Here is a 24,692-nt window from a genome sequence, read left to right as displayed (position 1 = left end):
CATAGAGCAACTGTTACTATTCGGAGCCATTGTTAACTGAAAAGATGCGCAAATCCACGTTCATTTTCAGCGTTTATTTGCGCATCTTCTCAGTTAACAATGGTTCTGTGTAGTAACAGCTGCTCTATGTGAAATCACGCACCTGAGGAAATTTACTGCTGATTAGAGAACCGGCTTTACTGACGAGATGCGCATTAACGATCGGCCGATCGTGATCGGAGCAGCCCTAGTTATATTCTCTGATGAAAGTAAATTTAGCATTTCCTTTGGAAATCAGGGTCCCAGAGTCTGGAGGAAGAGAGAAGAGGCACACAATCCACGTTGCTTGAGGTCCAGTGTAAAGTTTCCACAGTCAGTGATGGTTTGGGGTCCCATGTCATCTGCTGGTGTTGGTCCACTGTGTTTTCTGAGGTCTAAGGTCAACACAGCTGTATACCAGGAAGTTTTAGAGCACTTCATGCTCCCTGCTGCTGAATAACTTTATGGAGATGCAGATTTACAGTGCCAAAGCTACCAGTACCTGGGTTAAGGACCATTGTATCCCTGTTCTTAATTGGCCAGCAAACTCGCCTGACCTTAACCCCATAGAAACTCTATGGGGTATTGTGAAGAGGAAGATGCGATATGCCAGACCCAACAATGCAGAAGAGCTGAAGGCCACTATCAGAGCAACCTGGGCTCTCATAACACCTGAGCAGTGCCACAGACTGATCGACTCCATGCCACGCTGCATTGCTGCAGTAATTCAGGCAAAAGGAGCCCCAACTAAGTATTGAGTGCTGTACATGCTCATACTTTTCATGGTTATACTTTTCAGTTGGCCAAGATTTCTAAAAATCCCTTCTTTGTATTGGTCTTAAGTTATATTCTAATTTTCTGAGATACTGAATTTAGGATTTTCCTTAGTTGTCAGTTATAATCATCAAAATTAAAATAAATAAACATTTGAAATACCAGTCTGTGTGTAATGAATAAATATAATATACAAGTTTCACTTTTTGAATGGAATTAGTGAAATAAATCAACTTTTTGATGATATTCAAATTATAGGACCAGCACCTGTATACATATATTTCATGCAAATTTCAAACGAATAATAAAACAGCTAATAGAACATTATAAAAATAAACAATTTACTTCAAGTTCACCATTAAATATTACAATATGTTACAAAAAAAGGTTTTTAAAAGAAGTCTCTTCTGCTCACAAAGGCTGTGTTTATTTGATCAAAAATAGAGTAAAATACAGCAATATTTTGAAATATTATTACAATAATGGTTAAATATATTTTAAAATAATTTATTCCTGTGCTGGCAAAGCTGAATTTTCAGTCTTGTGTCACATGATCCTTTATTCCTATTCAGAAATCATTCTAATATGCTGATTTAATGCTCAAGCAACACTTCTTAGTATATTGAAAACAGTTCTTAATATTATTGCTTAATATTTTGTGCAAAATTTTTCCTGATTATTTGAAAAATAGAAAGTTGTTTGTAATAAAAAAGCATTTACTGTCACTTTTGATAATTTGCAACCCAGCTCAATACAATTACTTAAAAAAAAAAAAACCTTGAATGGTAATGTGCACATAATGGACTAGATTTATGTGTTTTGCGTTTGTCTAAGTTTGTGTGAAAGTTTCTTTTGCTGCAGGTTTACTATGTCACTAAAACTTTAAGACAGTGAAGATTATTTTGATTTTGTTTATTAAACTGATAAAAGAAAACCATAAAAAGTATGTACAAGGTGTTTTTTAAAAAAACATCAAAACATCAACATTCAACACAATGAGGAAAATGTGTAAACTATACATACATATAACACATAAGGTAAAGAGTACAATGCAGCATTTGGGCCATTCTTCAGTGTATGCCATTTGTTGTGCATGCACAATATGTTTTCCTAGAATAAGAGTATCTATATTGAGCTCTGTGATGTTCAAATATGAACCAAGAACTGATACAGGAAAAGACAAAGCATGCAAAAGTCTGGTAATTTTTTATAGGGCTTCAAACTGTTGGCCTTAAGGGGGAGACAGCACCTCAAAGAAAAATGCCATTCAACTTGGCATATTATAGTGCGTTGAAAGAGCATTTTGTGTGTTGTTCAGACTGTCCATCATTAAGTTTATTTAAACAAATTAAACTGTACCAGCCGGTCCACTCAAGTACATTCCCAAGTCCACAACTTCCGAAAGCAGTTTCCTCTTCTAATACAGAGCTCATAAGAACCAAACAGATGCACAGAATGAATTGTGTGCTGCTTCAGGGCAACAAAAGTCCTCCCAGTAGAAGTGTGTTATTGTGGCGTTTAAAATAATTTAAATTTCAGTGAGAGTGACCCGGAAATAGTCTGCCTGATGATCAATGGAAAGGATGAAAGTGTCCTCGTTGCAGTAGTGCTCTATGATGTTATCGTCCATGTTGACCAGAATACTAGTGGTTGAATGAAAATGACATTTTAATTCAAAATCATTTAATACAATTTTTTTTATCATTTTAGCACTGTTTACTCACCCTTTCTTGCTCTTCTTGTAGATTTTAGTCATCTTCTCCATAGGAACGGAATATTTGCCTGATATCTTGAAAAAAAAAAAAATCCTTAATCCAAACAGCAGCTTAAACAGAAAATCACCTGACAAGCCTCCATGAATAGCAGCTTATTTCTAACTCTATTGTTGTGTTCCATGGAAAGTAATCTGATCTGCTATTAAATGCAGTGTAATACCTAATCACTTTTGTCTGTTGCGAATCAAAATGTAAATCCCATGTGTTGCATGGCACAGTACTCACTGCCTCAAGCAAACTTTTCAGTGTTGGAGACCTTAGCATCAGTGCATCAAAAACCTCATCGGTTTCTCTCCTTACGTACAGCAGGACTGCAGAAAAATATCATTAAAAATGAATGAGAAGAATGGAACATTCTGTTGACATGTAAATCTCACAGCTATGCAGTAAACCATACCTCTCCTTTCCTCTCTGCTGTATTTAGCGGGTGGAGAAACATCATCCTCTGATGACCGGAACGGTCTTTTCATGGCCACCCTGCATGAGCAACAGATAAACAAATTTACGATTATAATAATGCCTTTCAATGCAAAAAATAAATAAATACATAAAATACATTTAAATCACACTGGATTGATTCTACTAGTATGATGCTTGCTGGAATTTGAAAGACATTTCTCCTATGAGATGTATTTTGATGAATGAATGAATGAATGAAAATAGATATAATTTTCATGTTATGGTCAAAAGCCAATAAATGGCTGAAAATTAAAACGTTACATTATTTTGTCTAAATAAATTTAAATAAAACATTAAACAACTAAAACAGCGCTGCTTTACAGTAGAATTTAATTTTATTTGCACTGACACTGTTTTTCCATTTAACATAGTAAAGCTGCTTTGACACAATCTGTATTGTATAAAGCGCTATATAAATAAAGGTGACTTGACTTTTATAATTAAACCAGGACATTCACAGTGAATGCACTGACCCATCACTCTCCATTTCTTCAACGCCAACACTGAACACCTGTAAAACAAAGAAAGAAAAAACAGGGTACAGAGACTTTTTTCATTGTGTTCAAAAGTGTAAACAGAACTTTTGATAATTCAGTTAACATCCATTTGAATAGTTTAAGTAACTCACTATGGTCTAGTCATTATTAAGATACTACGCCTCTGTAATTAGTTCTGATCACTACACATCAACACCCAACAATTCAGCATCACTCTGAGAACTGCGTTCATCCTCCTCCTCCTCCTCCTCACCTGACCAGCTCTCTGGAGGTTGTTCAAATGGACATCAGGGATGAAGAGGACAGGCTGGGACTCCAGGTCTGCCATAGTTTTGAAGAGCGTAATATCCGGCCTCTTTTGAGTTAAAATGGCAAAACTTCCTCTCTTACCTAACAGAGTGAAAGAAACCCAATGACAAGTCAAAACCAGCAAGCTGACGCCGAGAACCCACATAGTCATGTTTCACAGACCACAGGCTCATAGTCGTCACATATTAGGTCAAAACTTGCAATGCAAAATAGTTTTTAGTCATTCTTATTAATCACAAAATTCCTACTGTACATGCATTTTATCCATAATCAGAGTCAAGTGATAGACACAACGTCTAGGGATAAATGGCGCTATATTATATAAATGAACGTTTGGTTGATTGACAGAACTCTCACCGTTATGACCCTGGTTGCCAGCAGCCTGACCTTTGACCTTCTTCCGAAGCTGCTTTTTCTCCTCATCACGAATTTTTCGCTCAGCTCCCTGTACAGAAGAGATGTTTGTGTGATCATACTGGCTAATGTTATTGTTACACAGATATAAGGTTTTTAAGTAGTTAATTCCAGTGACAAATTAACTGCAATACAAAAGCAATGACACTACATGAAGGTCACATCATTACAGTTACTCCGAGAAATGAAGATGGCAAACACAGATTTCCACTGAACAAATTTCAACTGCAATACTTGTGCAAATAAAATGATTCATGTCCTTGACTCGGATAACCCACAACAATGACACTGACGCAGCACCAACCTTGTCACAGAAGACCTTGATCTGTGAGTAGGCTCTGTGAATGGGTCTGTTACTCCTGTTGTTGTAACTGAAGGTGTCAATCTGGATCATGAGTGGAAGACCTTTGACTCCCTTTTGTGAGGAGAAATCGGTGCTCAGACAGTTCACCGTAATGAAAACCTGGGTGAAAAAAACAACAACAAGATGCATACACAAAATCAGCTTGACAAAACATGCATTTCTGGGCCATAATCATGTCTTGTTATCTTATGACAAAAGAACCAGGGGCAGTTTTTCCACCAAGCAGCTCTGCTATGAAGGGAATGTTTTCACAGAATACGTTATTGTGTATAAAAACTAGAAAAAAAAAACGTACAAGGAGCTGTTCACACATAACCCGTTTAGATTTAAAAACAGGAAACAGTACTGTAACGGTCCTTTACACAGAACATGTTTTTGCATTTAAAAATTTGAACAAAAAAAATGTGTTCAGTAAGGGGCTGTTCACACAACGTGCTTTTGCATTTAAAACTAGAAAAAAGGGAAGTATGCGGCCATTCACACAGAACACTTTGTGCATTTAAACTGAAAAACAGCACAATAAGGGGCTGTTCAAAGAGGATTTTGTACAGTTTATATGTAGAAAACAGTGCATCAAGTTAAAGAAGTCGCAAGTTAAAGAAGTTGAACTAAAACAAAACTTCGCTCTTTCTTATTCCACTGCCCTGCACCCCTTGTTTTTGTGCACCTATGTGTGTGTGTGTTTTTTTTACACTTCTTTTGAATTAAATGCTAGGTCAAATACATCCACCTTGCACATTTACAAAAAAAAACATATCACAGCATTTTGAAAATGCAAGATGCCTATAAAAGATGCAAAAATGTGCTGCTATGCTCCAATATTAGCATCACTTTTTCGACCAATTGCATACTATTGGGGGGAGGTGTTTCTATCTGTTCGACCAATGGCAGACATTTGGGGAAACATGTTTGAAAATCATTATTTTTGCAAATCTGTTTGGTGATGCTAGTGATGATATTAGTGAAACCACACACCTCATTGTGTGACCCATTTGATTAATAGTCTAGTCCTGAATAAAAAGCTATTATTGGATTGCCTCCCAGACTTTAGGAAAATTGTGAATAAAGCACAGCAGTTCACGTCAGGTTGCCTTTAAAAATCTTTTTAGCACTAGTCTAGCTTTAATCTCAAAAACAGCCATCAAAAACAAACTTTCTATCACTTGTGACCTTTAATACTGAAAAGTACATATTTTCCCAATCTTACACATTCACAATCTCCAAATCTCTAAAAGGCAACTCTAAACAAAAAACACACGAGCGCTCTATCATTGGTTTATTCAAATAGTAAGCAAAACTAAATTGATTTGAAATATCCCCAACTGTAACCTGTCTTATGCCAATATATCAAGCGACACTGGAAAAACAACTGTTGAAGGATGAAAGGTAGCAAATCATTCAGCCCGAGGTGAAAATACTTTCCCACTGACGGTCTCCCGTGCTTTCATGTCTGTGCCTGTAGCTGTTGTTTCATAGAGGAGCTTGTTGTTCGATGTTATGAGAACCACTTGCTTTCTCAGGGTCACGTGATCAATTCTGAGAAGAATCAGTTAGCAACTGCAACTCTGGCTTTCTGGGTGCATGTGGGTGCATGTAAGCAAATGATGGTTGAACAAATACAAAGTAACGCTGAAATCTTACAACATCCTTCTCCATTATCAAACCATCATCAGTTGGCTCTTAAATTGAAGGCATGCAAATGTTTAGATTTCTGCAACCCTTTAAAATTCCCATGAAACACTGTATCTTTTATATACATGATCTCAATTAGGAAACAAACAAGCATAATCAAATAAAATCAAATAAAATTTCCAGAGGAAGGGGATTTGCAATTAAGTCTTCTACTTGCTATTACAATGACACATCAGGCTACTTCAAAAGCCTAGTTTTAAAGACAAATATTTACCATGAGCCCTGGGTGGACCTCCTCCCTTAAGTAAACTTGTTAAGTACTGGAACTAAGAAGGAAAAATCCTCCTGACAGTGATTAGGATGCTGCAGGGAAGAGGAGGAGAAAGGAACTGATGTCTCCTCAGGCTCAATGGCTGTTATCAAACAACTTCAGCCTGACCTGCACACAGCAAACTCAATATCCAGGTAAGAACTCTGAGAACCGAAGCTAAAGTCTCACCTTTGCCTCCTCATTGATGTCCCAGGTGAAGGACACAGCATTGTAAGCGATTTCTTCAATGTTGCCAATGGTACTGAAGCTCTCTTTATAGTCAGCTGAAGGGTGAAAAATGACATTAGTTATCTTTTGTAAGCAATCGACAATATCTGGCATTACATATCATCTTTTCTTTAAGCCCTCAATACCTATATACACACACACACACATATTATATATATATATATACACACACACACACAATCAAATTTTGTAAACTGATTAAAATAAATATTATAATTAAATTATTAATTCTAAGGAAATAAAATGGAATAATAGATAAATATTTTGTATACATAAAAAAAATACTATATTAAAAACTATATTAAAATGAATAAAATAAGCTAAAACAATTTAAATAAAAAAAATAGTTGATGCAAGATTGTATTTAGATAAATAAAATACCTAATTAACATTTAGATATATTGAATAAAAAACGGTTCACTTTTAAAAAGAAAAAAATAAGTTGAATTAAATAAAATGCATATAATTTAATTTATATAAAATAATCTTAAACTTTATCTCATTGTGAATTGCATGTATTGTTGCAAAGTGAATAAGAAATATTTAAGATTCTACATCAGGTATGTGTCCCTTTGAAATCCCTCGATTTCACTGAAGCACAAAACCCTGTTGTGTTTGATTCTCAGATCATGCTGGATGACATGATCATCAGGTTTGGCCAGCTCAAATGCTGCTCGTGTTAATGCAAAGGCTGGACATACCAAATACTGAGAAATTCATATCAATTTTCAAGTTCAACTTGTCACTCAAATTGTTATGCTGATAATATTAGTTGAAACAAAAGCTAGATTTTTACTAAGACTTTACACCCCACTGTATTTTCAAACAACATCAAGATAGGGCAAACCAAGAAATGTGTCTCTTTGCTACATTTATCCTGAGTAAATATGTATATAATATGCAAAGCTGCAAACAAATTTGAGCACTTTAGTTTATATTCAGAGTCATTAAAAAAAAAACAGCAGGCGAATTTTGAGCTTAGACGCAGGCGTTCGGTTACATGCTTCATGTCTATGACATGGTACCTGCCTGCTGTGTCAATACAATGCTGTGATTAAATGTATGGCAGATGTTACCCAAGCCTTCCATTTACAAAAGAGCAGGACCCTTTCCCAAGCCCCCGCTTGTCTGAGGATTCAGCCTCCCCCCAAAATGGTTAACGCTCCCATTCAGACTCTGATCTTCTGCCTCAGGCACTATGAAAAATCCCTGGATACTGTTATTTAAATCAGGACAACATCAGGATCAGCAGATCAGGTTTCAGTCTTCCCAAATCATACGCAAACCACGTCAGGCTGCCAGCTGCCACAGAGAAGACCATCACGGTGCCCCTCAGGTGTCAAAACCCCCCTTCCTTTAACCTGACCCCTAATTGTCCTTGCGCTTCCCAACTGGGAGTTATGATGGAATACTTTGCCCTAAGCATTGTGCTAGAGTTCTGACACTGACCAACAGAAAACTGCTTGGTCTGAAAGTGAATGTTTCAATGCGATTCATACATTGCTGTACTACTGATACAGACTTTTTGCCTGCAGCTATTGTTCACCTTTAATTATGTTAAAGATATGTAAAGTAGATTCCCACCTATGTCCAGGACTCTCTGTTTGACCGTGTGCTGGCGGGAGTGCCAGTACTTCCAGTGCTTTAACTGCTCATCTCGGCATTTCTCCTGTCCAAACACCACCATCACTACACTCTGAGAGAGAGAGAGCTGTGTTACAATGATTGCGGCCCTTAATATCAATTAGAGTACAGAATTAGGATTGGTTGTCATGGTAACAACAATACTCACCCGCACTTTGCTGATGGGATGGCGAAGGCCCTTGTTGGCCCTGGTCTCACTGAGACTGATGCTGTAGAACTGGCCCTTGTTCAAATAGATCATCGGCCCCTCGCCGGCCCTCTCGCGGACTGAACGACTCGCTTCTATACTGTACTGAAACATGTCTCTAGGAGAGGAAGAAATAAAATGTATTAATAAATGCAGCTTTGGTGAGCATAAAGAGTCAGATTTTTAAAAAAATAAATCTTAAAGGGATACTCCACCCCAAAATGAAAATTTTGTCATTAATCACTTGCCCCCATGTCGTTCCAAACACGTAAAAGCTTCGTTCATCTTCGGAACACAATTTAAGATATTTTGAATGAAAACTGGAAGGCTTGTGACTGTCCCATAGACTGCCAAGTAAGTTATACTGTCAAAGTCCAGAAAAGTATGAAAAGCATCGTCAGAATAGTCCATCTGCCATCAGTGGTTCAACCGTAATGTTATGAAGCGACGAGAATACTGTTTGTAAGCGAAGAAAACAAAAATAACTGACAACTTGGCAGTCTATGGGACAGTCATAAGCCTCCCGGTTTTCATCCAAAATATCTTAAATTGTGTTCCAAAGATGAACGAAGCTTTTATGGGTTTGGCATTAATGACAACATTTTCATTTTGGGTTGAAGTATCCCTTTAAGTTTACCCAAACTTTTGAACTGTAGTGTAAATGAAGATCAAGGGTTTGGCATGTTGTACTTACATCCCTGAATGCTTATGGGAGAAATCTTCTGCCCCTAGTGTGGTGGGCACCCTGTACTTCTGAAAAACAGTGTATGACAGAAGTGTGAATCTACTGAAGAAACAAATTGACAAGTAGCTACCAGTGATTGTCAGAAACTGACAGAAAGCTCACCATAGTCTCCTCAGGGTACGAGTCCTCAAAGGTGCTGTCTGGTGTACTGCACTGTTCATCCTTCATGTATCGGTCATGGCTGATGCTCGCTGGATCCTGTAAAGGCTGATGGTAGGGCATGCACTGATACTGAACCCCCTGATGCTGGTGAATGTTGGAGAATGCCTGAGCATATACCTCAGCCTTCACAGTGGCCACAACACCCTCCTCAGTCGGCACTGAACTGAACAGGTCTTGTTTATTTTCTGCACTGTGCACATCAGTATTTAATGACAGGTTGACAGGAAGTGACTTCAGGACCTGGATACGATTCTCTGTGGACTCAAGGCCATCTTGACTGATACGACTGAAAGAAATTGGTTAGTCCAAATGGGTTAGTCCAAATGGAACATGGACATTCATTCATTCATTCCCTGGAAAAAATGTTAAACATTAAAACAGAAAATGTATGGCATGAAATAAAGAAATATTTAAGATTCAACATTCCCTAATAAGCAAATATCATGCTGGATAACATGGATCACAAACACACTCACACACACATACATATATATATATTCTGAAGTTTGTTAATTCTTCAGTTCAACCTTTCACTCAAACTATTATTCTTTTAATTAGTAATTAATAAAATTTGTCTCAGACCTTTGGACCTCACTTGTGTGTTGGACTGACCTTTTTTCATGATCATCTGGAAGTTTGGGTACTGGTAAGAGCCTCTTCTCTTTAGGAACCTAAAGGACAAGAAATGGTATAACTTCCTGACAATATAATTTCAGATACATTTGTGGTCAGAATTGTTGGTAACCTTGGTAAATATGATCAAAAAAGGATATGAAAATACATTTGCATTGTTAATACTACTGATTTTTTTTATTTATTTTTGAAACTGTTTTACATTTTTAGCCCACCAGGATGAACATGAAATTATCCAGCCATGGCTTCCTGTTTCACAGGAATATAAATATGAGGGGAAACAAAAGCCAAATTCCCTCAATCATCCATCACAATGAGTAAAACCAAAGAATATAATTCTGATGTGCTGAACAAGATTGTTGAGCTTCACAAAATAGAAAGTGGCTTTCTCATTTCCACCATCAGGGCAATACTTAGGAATTTCCAAGCAACTGAAGAGGTTATAAATCTTCCTGGAAGAGGACAGGTGTCAATGTCATCCTAATGCACAGTGAGAAGGAGAGTTTGAGTTGCTTAAGGCTCTCCAAGGACCGTAGCTGCAGAATAGCAGAGATTATTAATAGGGATTAACAATGCAGATTTATTTTTACAGCCTTTTTTGATCATATTTGCCAAGGGTACCAACAATTCTGACCACCACTGTATATTCACCATGGTTAAATTTGTTTTCTTCTAACTGCGTTACAGAAGATCTCTGACCTTATAGTAATCATAAAGGATTGCCAGGGCAGCCACACTGTCCTCATCTCCATTAATACTCATCATGGCCTTGGTGGCAGCAGTCAATGGATTCTCCAAATAAGATTTCCATGCCTCATCTTCACTTGTGTAGGCACGCCGTGATGGAATATTCATCTCATTAGGGACCACCACCACCATACGCTTACTGAAAATATTAATCAAAGTTAATTAGGAAACACACACATACACATACATAAACATATATGACAAAGAACACAAAAATAATAATACTGTAAAAAACTATATATATATATATATAGGCTTAATCCCAATAAAACTACCTCTCTCTATACCTTAGGGTTTATGGAGTTTACAAAGGGTTGGAGCATACAACTGAAATTCCCAGCACTATCCTTTTACATTTTCCACAAAATTGCTTTTTTCCCGTCTGACAATGGACTATATCCTGCTGGATATTGATACTACAGTGAGGAAGGGTTGCATGGGAGGGGCCGTAAAAGGATGTTAGCCAATATAAGCCACCTGCCCAGGACCACCGTTATAGATGTACTACAGCAAACAAACACAAACCAGAAGAGAGAAAAAAAATCAGTCTGTCACATTTATTCTTTAATATTGCTATTTACTGTATAGTTTACAGTTTAGAAATCCTAACACTGGTGATCATCTAAATAAATATTTAAGGGGAAAAAACAACACAGAAACAAAAAAACTATTAAACATTAAGAATTATAGTAAAATATAATGGAGTTCCTCAAGGTTCTATTCTAAGACTTCTATTTTAATAAAGAACCATGGGATCAAAGCATGGTGAAACAGATTTACTCAAACAAAACGACCTGCTGCGATGAAGTAACGTTGAAAGATAAACGTCGTGAAATTCAAACAACTCGTTGCTATATAACTTACTTAAATTTGCCATTTCTTATAAATTACATTAGTGTTTACATTAGCGACTTACTTCTCCTCCTGAGCCATGTGCACTGCTGGGCTCCCACGGTGAAACTGGACTTTCAGGTCGGTGAAGATGCGGCAGCTGAGTAGCAGGGAACGGCTGAAAGAAAACTCGGACTACAGGTCAAACAACTTCTCGCATCCGACTCTCATTACAGCATCCTCCGTCTGTCCGCACAAAGAAAAGCAGCCAAAAATGTAATTTGAAGCGGAAAATTTGTGTTAATTCTGGGAAGTCTCAAGATGACTGTTGTGAGCAAGCAAAGGTGCGCTCTCATTACCTGGAGGAGGGCACGAGCCAGCCAATCCCCGCACAGCGGCTTTGATTCGGCGACGGCGATTGGCTCTAAAGCAAAAAGAAGGCGTGGCAGCCACCTGCGCTCTTATAGTGTTAAAACATGCATCTGAAATCGAAAATCACTTTCTGTTCATGGGAGTTTTTTATTGATTGCGAAAAGAGATACTCGAGAGGCGTGTTTTATGGAAAATGTTTAAATACTGTTTAATCTCCAAATAAGCTTTACATAAAAAAATACAAATAAATAAAAAAAAATAATAATAAAAGAGGTTTTGTTTATAAATGATTGATTGGAAAAGCTCAGTAAGATACTGAGGAGCAAGATGTTTACGTATGTGCATAACAGCAGTTTACTATATCAACCAACAGAGTAGCCTATAATAATAAAATATGGTTTTTGTTTCCATTGAGTTTTTCTTGTTGGGAAAAGGAATGTTTGTTCACTTTACCCTCTGTCTGAGCCTATCCAAATACAGGTATTGTTGACTAGCAGACTGCTATTTGTTTGTTAGGGCTGCAAATAAAATGTCTGTTAGACTAACAGGCGTGGCTCTATTTTAAAAGCTTCAAATGTGCTCTTTCTTTTCTCGCATCTGGGATTTGGCTGGTCTAGGATGAGCTTCTGTAACCAAATAAAAAAAAAAAAGAAAAGAAAGAAAAATCCTGTTTGTCTTTCTTATGAAAAACCTCATGATTTCAGTGAGTACTAATGTAGCTAATAGTGTGGTCAAGTGAAATCTATTCACTTTTTTTTTTTTTTAATCCATTCGGTTCTTACTTGATCCGCATCTTTATCTGACTTCATGGGAAATTTCACAAGAGGTGTGGCATGCCTGAGTACTCAAAAGAAAACTAACCTGTTTTGACCTGGAGAAGGGCTTCAGCTTCTACCCGTCTGACAGGTAACGATTTTGCATTGTTAGCAAAATGTTACATACACACACTGAATTGACACATTTTACCAGGTTTACCAATCCAATAAAGTCAAGTCAAGTCACCTTTATTTCTATATAGCGCTTTAAACAAAATACATTGCGTCAAAGCAAATGAAACAACATTCATTAGGAAAACAGTGTGTCAATAATGCAAAATGGTAGTTAAAGGCAGTTCATCATTGAATTCAGTGATGTCATCTCTGTTCAGTTAAATAGTGTCTGTGCATTTATTTGCAATCAAGTCAACGATATCGAGAAAAAAACCTTGGGAGAAACCAGGCTCAGTTGGAGGGCCAGTTCTCCTCTGACCAGACGAAACCAGTAGTTCAATTCCAGGATGCAGCAAAGTCAGATTGTGCAGAAGAATCATCTGTTTCCTGTGGTCTTGTCCTGGTGGTCGTCTGAGACCAGGTCTTTACAGGGGATCTGTATCTGGGGCTCTAGTTGTCCTGGTCTCCGCTGTCTTTCAGGGCAGTAAAGGTCCTTTCTAGGTGCCGATCCACCATCTGGTCTGGATACGTACTGGATCCGGGTGACTGCAGTGACCCTCTGATATATTAGTATGTTATGTGTAAGCCAGGTTAAAGAGATGGGTCTTTAATCTAGATTTAAACTGCAAGAGTGTGTCTGCCTCATGAACAATGTTAGGTAGGTTATTCCAGAGTTTAGGGGCCAAATAGGAAAAGGATCTGCCGCCCGCAGTTGATTTTGATATTCTAGGTATTATCAAATTGCCTGAGTTTTGAGAATGTAGCGGACGTAGAGGATTATAATGTAAAAGGAGCTCATTCAAATACTGAGGTGCTAAACCATTCAGGGCTTTATAAGTAATAAGCAATATTTTAAAATCTATACGATGTTTGATAGGGAGCCAGTGCAATGCTGACAGGACCGGGCTAATATGGTCATACTTCCTGGTTCTAGTAAGAACTCTTGCTGCTGCATTTTGGACTAGCTGTAGTTTGTTTACTAAGCGTGCAGAACAACCACCCAATAAAGCATTACAATAATCTAACCTTGAGGTCATAAATGCATGGATTAACATTTCTGCATTTGACATTCAGAGTATAGGCCGTAATTTAGATATATTTTTGAGATGGAAAAATGCAGTTTTACAAATGCTAGAAACGTGGCTTTCTAAGGAAAGATTGCGGTCAAATAGCACACCTAGGTTCTTAACTGATGACGAAGAATTGATAGAGCAGCCATCAAGTCTTAGACAGTGTTCTAGGTTATTACAAGCAGAGTTTTTAGGTCCAATAATTAACACCTGTTTTTTCAGAATTTAGCAGTAAGAAATTACTCGTCATCCAGTTTTTTATATCGACTATGCATTCCATTAGTTTTTCAAATTGGTGTGTTTCACCGGGCCTCGAAGAAATATAGTGCTGAGTATCATCAGCATAACAGTCGAAGCTAACAACATGTTTCCTGATGATATCTCCCAAGGGTAACATATAAAGCGTGAAGAGTAGCGGCCCTAGTACTGAGCCTTGAGGTACTCCATACTGCACTTGTGATCGATATGATGCATCTTCATTCACTGCTACGAACTGATGGCGGTCATATAAGTACGATTTAAACCATGCTAATGAACTTCTATTAATGCCAACAAAGTATTCAAGTCTATGCAAAGGAATGTTGTGGTCAATTGTGTCAAATGCAGCACTAAGATCCAATAAAACTAAAAGAGAGATACACCCACGATCAGATGATAAGAGCAGATCATTTGTAACTCTAAGGAGAGCAGTCTTAGTACTATGATATGGTCTAAATCCTGACTGGAAATCCTCACATATATCATTTTTCTCTAAGAAGGAATATAATTGTGAGGATACCACCTTTTCTAGTATCTTGGACAGAAAAGGGAGATTCGAGATCGAGATCGAGATCCCTGATGGTCTATAATTAACTAGTTCTTTGGGGTCAAGTTGTGGTTTTTTGATGAGAGGCTTAATAACAGCCAGGTTGAAGGTTTTGGGGACATATCCTAATGACAATGAGGAATTAATAATAGTCAGAAGAGGAACTATGACTTCTGGAAGCAACTCTTTTAGGAGCTTAGATGGTATAGGGTCTAACTAACATACATGTTGTTGGTTTAGATGATTTAAGTTTATACAATTCTTCCTCTCCTATAGTAGAGAATGAGTGGAACTGTTCCTCAGGGGGTCTATAGTGCACTGTCTGATGCGATACTGTAGCTGACGGCTGAATGGTTGCAATTTTATCTCTAATAGTATCGATTTTAGAAGTAAAGTAGTTCATAAAGTCATTACTGCTGTGGTGTTGGGAAACGTCAACACTTGTTGAGGCTTTATTTTTCGTTAATTTAGCCACTGTATTGAATAAATACCTGGGGTTATGTTTGTTTTCTTCTAAAAGAGAAGAAAAGTAATCGGATCTAGCAGTTTTTAATGCTTTTCTGTAGGCAGAGGTGGGTAGAGTACCCAAAAACTGTACTCAAGTAAAAGTAAAAGTACTTCTAGAAATATTTACTCAAGTAAAAGTAAAAGTACTAGTCTTGAATAGTTACTTGAGTAAGAGTAAAAGAGTATCGGATAAAAAATCTACTCAAGTAGTTAGTTACTAGTTACTTTGGGTCATATATACTGAGCCTATTTTTATTTAGATATATAGATAAAATGTATGTAATGTATGTGTGCGTGTATAAATGTATATATTTCATCATATTTCACGTATTACTTAAGTAACAGATATAGGTGTCATGCCATAACATATTTTTAATACGACTGACTTTATATTAAATGTGAATTTAACATTGAAAGTTAATGTGATATAAATATTGCTACTAATCTTTCATTGTTCAGAAAGAGAGCAAATAACATTTACATTATTAAAGATAATTTTCACTGACAGTCTAGATTTCAATCACTCAGAAACTCCCATTAAAATCACTGAAACTGTTAACACTGTGAAATCAATATCTTAATTAAAGATTCGTACACACATCTGCACTTTGTTGTTCCTGCGAGAGAATTCGTCAGAAAGAGGTATTCAATCAGTGAGCGAGTAAAGGAAGCACCGGCATTTTAGCGATGACTCATCTGAACGCCTCTGATTGGCCAATGCTTTAATAATCTCAAAAGAATCATGTGTGATTTGTTATAATGCGCAGCGCTGTATAAACGCATCTATCTCTGGCTAAGCGCCAGCAAGCAATCACAGATCTGAATTTAGCAGCTGATAATATGACTCGCTGAACGTACTTGCACCAGTGTGATTGTATTAAAATTAATAAAATCTTAATCGGCTATTTTTTGTCTTTTGGAAGCTGCATTCAACTTGACTCCCCTCTTATAAGCCACACACGTACAACAAACTAATGTCACAGTGGTATCGTGTACTGTAATCGAATGTAGCCCAAGTTATTACCTGTTAAACAGTAGACAGCACACGCGGTGTTCATCTAATAAGGATCTCCATCGCTAGCAAATATCCTTTGCAGATTTCAATTCAGTGCAGTTCCAGCCACGTTTTCAACGCTCTTTCTGTTCTTAAACGTTACAACTCCGAGTGAACCACTTCAGACGCTCAGCGCGTGCGGCAGGGGCAGGGAACTGAACGACTCATTCAAACTGATTCATGAACCAATTCACTCATTTGCCAATTGGTTTGATCAAGCCTTTGAACAGAATTGACTCAAAAGAATGAATCATTCGCGAATGGGCATCGCTCATTGCCCAGAGAAAAGTAGACGGCGCGTTTGGAATAAACTGAAGCATTATAACATTTATTGCATTAAGATAAAGTAACGAGAGGAGCGTCGCCCACAGTAACGAAGTAAAAGTACAGATTTTTCCCCAAAAATTTACTCAAGTAAGAGTATAAAGTACCCATCTTTAAATATACTCCGAAAAGTATTCGTTACCCCAAAAAATTACTCAAGTAAATGTAACGAAGTAAATGTAACTCGTTACTACCCACCTCTGTCTGTAGGATAGGTTACTTTCCCGCCAAGCAATACGAAATACCTCTAGTTTTGTTTTCCTCCAGCTGCGCTCCATTTTTCGGGCTGCTCTCTTTAGGGTGCGAGTATGCTCACTATACCATGGTGTCAAACTGTTTTCCTTAACCTTCCTTAAGCGTAAAGGAGCAACTGTATTTAAAGTGCTAGAAAAGAGAGAGTCCATAGTTTCTGTTACATCATCAAGTTGTTCTGAGGTTTTGGATATGCTAAAGAATTTGGATACATCAGGAAGATAACTTAAAAAGCAGTCTTTTGTGGTAGAAGTGATGGTTCTACCATACTTGTAACAAGAAGTAGAATTTACAATTTTGGCTATATGAAGTTTGCACAAAACTAAATAATGATCTGAGATATCATCACTTGGCTGCATAATTTCAACACTATCAACATCAATTCCATGTGACAGTATTAAATCTAGAGTATGATTTCGACAATGAGTAGGTCCTGAAACGTGTTGTCTAACACAAATAGAGTTCAGAATGTCTATAAATGCTGATCCCAATGCATCTTTTTCATTATCAACATGTATATTATAATAACCAGCTATTAAAACTTTATCTGCAGCCAGAACTAACTCGGATATAAAATCACCAAACTCTTTAATAAAGTCTGTATGGTGCCCTGGTGGCCTGTATACAGTAGCCAGTATAAACATAACAGGGGATTTATCATTACCATTTGTTTCTCTGGATAATGTTATATGAAGCACCATTACTTCAAATGAGTTATACTTGAAGCCTGCCCTCTGAGAAATCCTGAAAACGTAGTTATAAATTGAAGCAACACCTCCCCCTTTGCCTTTTAGATGCGGTTCATATTTATAACAGTAATCTTGGGGGGTGGACTCATTTAAAATAATGTAATCATCAGGTTTTAGCCAGGTTTCTGTCAAACAGAGCACATCTATATTATGATCAGTGATCATATTATTTACAAAAAGTGTTTTCGTAGAAAGGGATCTGATATTCAATAAGCCAAGCTTTATCATTTGTTTATCCATATTGCATCTATTTTTTATTTGTTGAACCTCAATTAAATTGTTAATCTTAACTTGGTTTGGAAGTTTTTTGTATTTTCTAGTTTGGGGAACAGACACAGTCTCTATAGTGTGATATCTAGGTGAAAGAGTCTCTGTGTGCTGAGAATTAACTGACCTCTGTGACGTGAGGCATCTAGCAGACGGTCGGTTTAGCCAGTCTGTCTGCTTCCTGACCTGGGCCCCAGTTAGTCAAGTATAAACAATAAAGGCAATAAAGGGTCAGACCTCTGGAGAATTTGTCCTCTGATAACTGAAGTATGCTCATGTTGGGAACCTATTAATTTTTAGGAAATTCAAATAAAGAAAATCTTTCTCATGCACCACCTTTTAAAAGAGTTTATGGTTGTGAATGCTCAGTCACTTGCATATATAACATATTGAATGCAGTCTGATGGGAAAATATCAGCAAGCAATTCTGGACTAATCCCGCTAACTCAGATGATTCCCATGATGTCATGTCTTCCCTGAGCATGAGAACATGACCCGCCCCAATCTACTGCTACTGTGAACATTTTAAAATGGTATCAGTCTCCATTCATCTACACCACACCATTCCATTAAATAAGCTACAAAGGCCTAAATAGTTTATTTTTTTTTTTAAATTAGGCCTTTATATAGGTTTATTGTATGTGTGTGTACCACTATGCAAGTCAATGGGGACCAGCAACTGAACAATCCCTTTAAATGCTGTAATTACACAATGGTTATACTTTTCAGGAATCCTTCTCATGTGGTGGGTAGGAGTGGAAATTTCAAATTTGTTTCCCCACCCATCTAATCTCACAGCAACTCAAAGACAGTGATATAGAGTTGCCCAGAGTACCACCGAGAGTGTCAGACATATGTAAGAGTTCCTCATTGAAGCCCCTGGACTGGACAAGACCTTCAAAGAGCACTCACAACACTGGGAAGAATAAAACGCTTTCGAAGTGATGGGAATTATAAATTAATATTGCTTTAGGAGATGCACTTTCAGGAAACATTTATTGGGAATAAAAGTAACAAACTAAAATCCAGGGAAATAAATATTTTAGAATACACATCTACACTAAAGTCAGATTCTTTGAAGTCTTAACTGGCTTTTTATTCATTCAGATTTTATGCTTGATCTCAAGCATGTAAACAATTAATTCTCATCAAATAATTCAACATACATAAACGTAAGCTGACATCTTGTGGCCAAAGTAGGTACTACTACATTTCAACCCATTTTGAGTGAGTTTCTATTAGTGGCTGCAACTGAAGATGACTCTCAAAGTAAATGAATGCAACACAACAACACGCTGTTCTCTCCAGATTTAATTTCTGCTCAATATGATAACCAAAACAAATTTCTATGTCTCAAATCTCTACAGTCACAAAATACAGATTACCATACAAAATCTACAAAATGCAAGAATTACAAACAATTTGTTTGACAAATAACAATTGTACAGTATAAATTTTCACAATACTGCTTTCATATTTTTGGCACCCGACTGCATGATATAATTGTCATACAGAAATGTAATGTCAATTGTTTAAAAAGGAAAAGGGGAAAAAAAAAAAAGCCAAAATATGCATAAACCATGAAATAACAGAACAAATTTTGATCTGCCTCTTTTTTATATTTTCACAAAAACAGCAGTTGTTCAACGAGTAAGATAAAAACTAAAATAACAGTATAGCAGAACCGAATGCACTGTGGTGAGGCATTTGGCATTAACAGGGACATTCAAGAACACTGAACATCAGTAGAAGCAGTTGGCATATTTGATAAAAGCAGGGCAGAGGTTGATACGGGAACTACTAGAAGCTACTAAATGCCCTCTACCTATCGTTGAATTAAATTTGTGCCACAAGTGCAATGGATACAGGTATGAATACAACATGAATGCAAGGGGCATTTGAAAAGCAATGGGTCCTATTTCCTCTTACACTCTTGATGTTATTTTAGAAATGAGCGTGTTTGACAAATTAATATATTAAGCAAATGGCCGTCAACATAATTACATCTGCTAAAGGAGTGAACAGGAAGAGCATAGTGCTAAACTCACCAACAGATGGATCATTTTCATTTCGGGTTCAAGCAAATTGACTGCAACTGAAGCTTGATTTAAAAAAAAAAAAAAAAAAATGTACTTACACACAGAAACGCTTTGGAGTGTGTTTAAGGCAATTCAGTAACTTGATGATGCTCATGTGTACAATCCAGGGTTAAAGACTGCCTATATAGCCGATTAAAGTGATTCTAAAATTATATTAGCTTTGAATGAATAAAGCTTTAGTACTTCTTCAATAAAAATGTTCTGCAATAATGCAAACAATGCAACACAACATCTAGAACCAGAGTGAGCAAACAGGGCTGTAACTGATATTAACCAAACACATACACACAACACGTGCATACAAATTACACAAATACTCTCCTGTCCACAAATGCAGATTAACTTGTTAACATGCTTTTGCTAAAAATAAAACCGATCGCTGCATCCTAAGATGGAACTCGGAGTACAGTTTTGCATGCGTGTCTGATATTTCACATTTATATACAAGCCTACAGTTACTAGAGTACAAACTTTAGAAAACTGGAAAAAGAGAATGCAGTTCAGTTCATTTCATGTCTTTTGAATGGCAGACTATCTGATTAAAACCAAACAAATCCACACGAAATTGGATGTGCGCTTCCAGCACTAAGTAATAAGGCTCTGTAGATTGTAAGCACAACGTGGGGAATCACACAACTACAAAATCTGCATGCCTGACTTATTGGTCCCACTGAATAATAATACTGTGATCTGCCAATAATAAAGCTGGCCTAATTATGAATTGAGAGAAACTACATGGTCTAAAAGTTAAAAATAAGCCAAATACTTAAATCACTAAGGCTGAGGTGTTTACACACTATTGTCACTTGTTTGATCTAGGATTCAGGCATCAGATATTTAAAAAAAAAAATAATAATAATAATAAAGGAAACAACTTTGTTTTATTGAGTGCATAAACTATTTCCCATCTTATATTCCGGTCTTGGCCTTGCTTAAACTGCCTCAGCTAATAGAATTTGTATTTTTTACCACAACATGAATCCTTTTCTAATCAGGAAGTGATTCGAGTTCAGATATATACTCTAGTAACCCTAATTCACTCCATCACAGGCCTCTTGCAGACCCGGTGTGGCTCCCTACAGAGATAACACAGTCAATAACTCTGTGTGCGCATGTGTGTGTTTCTATATCTGGCCAAGCTCAGTCTGATGAGACCCAGATGCCCTAGTCTGGGAAAATAGAAAAACAAAAAAACCTGACCCTCCATCATTTCCCTGTGACTGGAAGGAGCGACTATATCAAAAAAACGAAATTAAAACCCATAAATAAATAAAAGGTTGAAGCACGAGACGCTGATCTCAGAACTGTCCTGCACTGCTGGGGTCACACTGTAGCAGACGCACAATGGACGGGTCACTCTTCGCCCCTTTGATGAACTCCTCCAGAGACAGTTTTCCTAGAATAAAACAAGAGAGGACACTTAGAAAATCATATTATTTACAACAGAAAAATTATGGCTAGTTTTCTGATATACGGCTATTTGTATTAGAATCTGAATCAACCTGTTCAAATGTGAGGAGAAAAAATAATGTTATGGAAATAATGGAAAAGATTTTAGTATTTCTATTAAATCAAATAGAATGGGTAAAAAAAGGGCAGGATATAATCTAACAGAAGCTAAACAAAATTGTGCCTGATAATTTTCCCTATTTTACCAAGGTTTTTTTCTCCATTTACGTCACTGATGGAGTTTTATTTATTTTTATTTTGGTATAGGACTAAATTTTACTATAGGGACATCCCTAAAAAACAAAAAAGTTGTTCAGGCAGTTGTGCAAGAACCACAAAAGTGGCAAGTACCGTATTAGTCAGAAGGTGGCACTGCCGTCTCCTTGCATTTAAAAGTAAGAGGTGGTGTAGGAATGCTAAGAAACGTTTGATATTCAGTAGTGTACAGGCAATGTTACCCAAAATGGCACAAGAACAGGTCCTCTCACTCATAGATGTGACTAACATTAGCATTCAACACACACCTCATTTTAGTCTGCATGTTATAATTGATCAGATGTTTTTGTACTTCAATTTCCTCACTGTGATTAATAAAGTATCTGTTTGAGAACACACTTAAGCTGCATCTGATCCTTCAAATAGGCAAACATGCACACAGTCTCCATCCCTTGTGACTCTAGTCACCAGAGAGCAGGACATGTAAAAGTTCATCTGACCGTAGAATCAGACCAAACTTTCCACTGTCTTTCTGTATACTCCATCGGTTTGGTTTTTGATCATCAATTGCATGCACACTCATTCACGCTGAAGTAGACAGTCCTAAGCCTGGTTTTACTGCTAATGGGGCTCTTCAAATCACTCAACTAGTTTGTATTAGAGAGCAAAAAACAAGCACAGACTTTACAACGAATGCACTGATTGCACACATCCAGATTTTTTTTTAAATAAATGTAATGTAAGAGTAAAAGGGTAAAAATGTTGAATAGTAAAATTGTATATTTAACGCACTGATTAATGCAAACTGATTTTTGTCTTTTAGTGACATCTTTACATGATTGAAACAATGACTGAGTCATAACATGAGACACCGTGATATCAGCGAAGTGCTAATTAAACTTCAATGTTTCTGTCATGATTTCAGCTTTGAAAGACCATCATGTATCACTGTTCATACACCACTGCTTAAGAAGCTTCATGTTAAAGGGAGAAAAAGGCTTTACCATCCCGGTTGGTGTCCATTTGTCTGAAGATCTTTTCTGTTCTCTTCTCAGGTGTGGACTCATCCTCCGGCATCTTCATTACTGATGACACCATCTTATAAATCGCCTGAGGGAGACCATACACAAAAGATTCCCGTCATTCAAACATCTCCTCATAATTTTTGCTGATCACACTATCTGGCTGGTGTGAATGAAATTTGAAATATACCTTAATTCCTCAAATAAAAACCGGTAGTCAAATAAACGCCGGGCCTCTTGATAAATGCGCAGCTGATGATAACTGCGCATGCGCGATTCAGCGTGAAGCAGACTGACACAGAGCGCGTCTGAACCGAACTGATTCTTTTGGTGATTGATTCTGAACTGATTCTGTGCTAATGTTATGATCTCTGTCCACTGGAACGCTTTATTTAAAACAATTACTTATCAAACAGATGGAATTAGAAATAAAGGCCTGCCTCTAATACAAGCCTGCTTCAAATAAAAGCCTGTTACTTTCTGCAGTTCAGATAAATAAAGGCCCCGGCTTTTATTTGAGGAATTACGGTAATCAATTAATCATAAAGTCAGTTGATCACAAATAATGTGTAACACTTCTTTTCCTTGCAGGCCTTACTTTTGAATACATGTTAGGGAACAGAAAAGGTTATAGTCTTAAATAGCATTTTTGTAAAACTGTTCGAAACTACTAATGATGATACATGATTTAAGGAATAAGCTGAAGGTATAGTATATTCCTTAAAATTTCATAGTACAAATGTGTATATATGTGATATATATTCGATGCTAAAATTATTCTTATCAGCAAGAAAGCTGCAAAAGATAAATCAGTCAAATTGCAATGTCAGAAAACATAACCATTTGAAGGAAAACCTGTTTTAGAGACTGAAATAAGACTTGGGCTCTCTTTACAGTATGGAGCTTCCTGACAGTCTTACACCACGGCTATCCTTGCTGTTAACGCAAGTGAGAAATAACAACATATGCGATGTGAAAATTAGGTAGCAAGACTGGGTTGGGTTCTCTTTTGTGTCTCCTTAAGTGATATTTGATTCTATTTCAAGACTTCAGCTGTCACGGTGATGATTAAAACAGGATTTAAAGAGTGAAAAGATTAGGTTGATTCATAAAAGCTTTAGGTAGCTTGACATACCTGCACAATCTCTAGCATCTCTGCTTTGCTGATGTATCCGTTTCCGTCCAAATCATACATGCTAAACGCCCACTTGAGCTTCTGTTCCAGCTTCCCTCGTGACGTGACGCTCAATGCAATTATGAACTCCCGAAAGTCTATTGTGCCGTCGCCGTTTGCGTCAAAAGTACGGAACACATGCTCTGCAAACTTTGAGGCATCTCCATAAGGGAAGAAGTTTCCGTAGATTTTCTTAAACTCCTCCATGGAGAGGTTGCCACTGGGACAGTCCCGTAGAAAGCCCTTGTACCATTCCTGGATTTCATGCTCTGTAAAGTCTGTGCTTTCCAGCAGGTCCTGCATCACCTCAGGGCGGAGCTTGCTGTTCTGCTTCCCCATAGTTTCGTTTCACGACACAGCACTGGAAAAAGGAGGGGAAAAGAGAAAATGAGAAAGCATGGTAAGTTTGGTAGACTCAAGTCATAATGGTATGCTGTGGTACCATATGCTGCCATGATCCTTATGTAAAATGTCCATCCAAATGACTATAATTTGAGGCACAGTTAAGAACAAAATAACAGCCCTATTTTGAAGTGCTGTCATCTACCTTTGAATTTTGTTCATACAATACCATAAGATATATCCATGAAGCCTGAAGATTTTTGAGCTATAGCTATCCATGTGTTTGTCCATCTAGAGTTGCATACAATGGC

General features: G+C 37.1%; 2 protein-coding genes across 2 annotated transcripts in view; both read right to left on the bottom strand.

Annotated features, from left to right (window-relative positions):
- Window positions 1-1,689: 1,689 nt before the first annotated feature.
- LOC132102794 (grainyhead-like protein 2 homolog) lies at window positions 1,690-12,201 on the bottom strand. The gene is made up of 17 exons (XM_059507444.1): window positions 12,110-12,201; window positions 11,836-11,996; window positions 10,872-11,058; window positions 10,152-10,210; window positions 9,480-9,825; window positions 9,327-9,385; window positions 8,594-8,750; window positions 8,386-8,497; window positions 6,742-6,836; window positions 4,551-4,709; window positions 4,190-4,277; window positions 3,777-3,913; window positions 3,500-3,537; window positions 2,965-3,044; window positions 2,793-2,878; window positions 2,517-2,581; window positions 1,690-2,435 (listed from the first exon to the last, which is right to left on the bottom strand). The coding sequence occupies exons 2-17, from the start codon at window positions 11,850-11,852 to the stop codon at window positions 2,321-2,323; spliced, it is 1,800 nt and encodes a 599-aa protein (XP_059363427.1). The 5' UTR covers window positions 11,853-11,996; window positions 12,110-12,201; the 3' UTR covers window positions 1,690-2,320.
- A 7,171-nt stretch (window positions 12,202-19,372) lies between these two features.
- LOC132102797 (neurocalcin-delta A) overlaps window positions 19,373-24,692 on the bottom strand; it is a 73,687-nt gene continuing 68,367 nt past the window's right edge. Inside the window, exons 3-5 of the mRNA XM_059507446.1 lie at window positions 24,001-24,400; window positions 22,848-22,953; window positions 19,373-21,574 (exon numbers count right to left, since the gene is read on the bottom strand). Of these exons, the coding sequence (XP_059363429.1) occupies window positions 21,477-21,574; window positions 22,848-22,953; window positions 24,001-24,378 (582 nt within the window). The 5' untranslated portion in view covers window positions 24,379-24,400 and the 3' untranslated portion in view covers window positions 19,373-21,476. The remainder of the gene's footprint in view (window positions 21,575-22,847; window positions 22,954-24,000; window positions 24,401-24,692) is intronic.

Source organism: Carassius carassius, chromosome 24 (assembly GCF_963082965.1).
Source record: "Carassius carassius chromosome 24, fCarCar2.1, whole genome shotgun sequence".
NCBI classification, from domain to species: Eukaryota; Metazoa; Chordata; class Actinopteri; order Cypriniformes; family Cyprinidae; genus Carassius; species Carassius carassius.
Note: the sequence above shows the minus strand (reverse complement) of the source record. Positions and strands in the feature narration are given on the sequence as shown.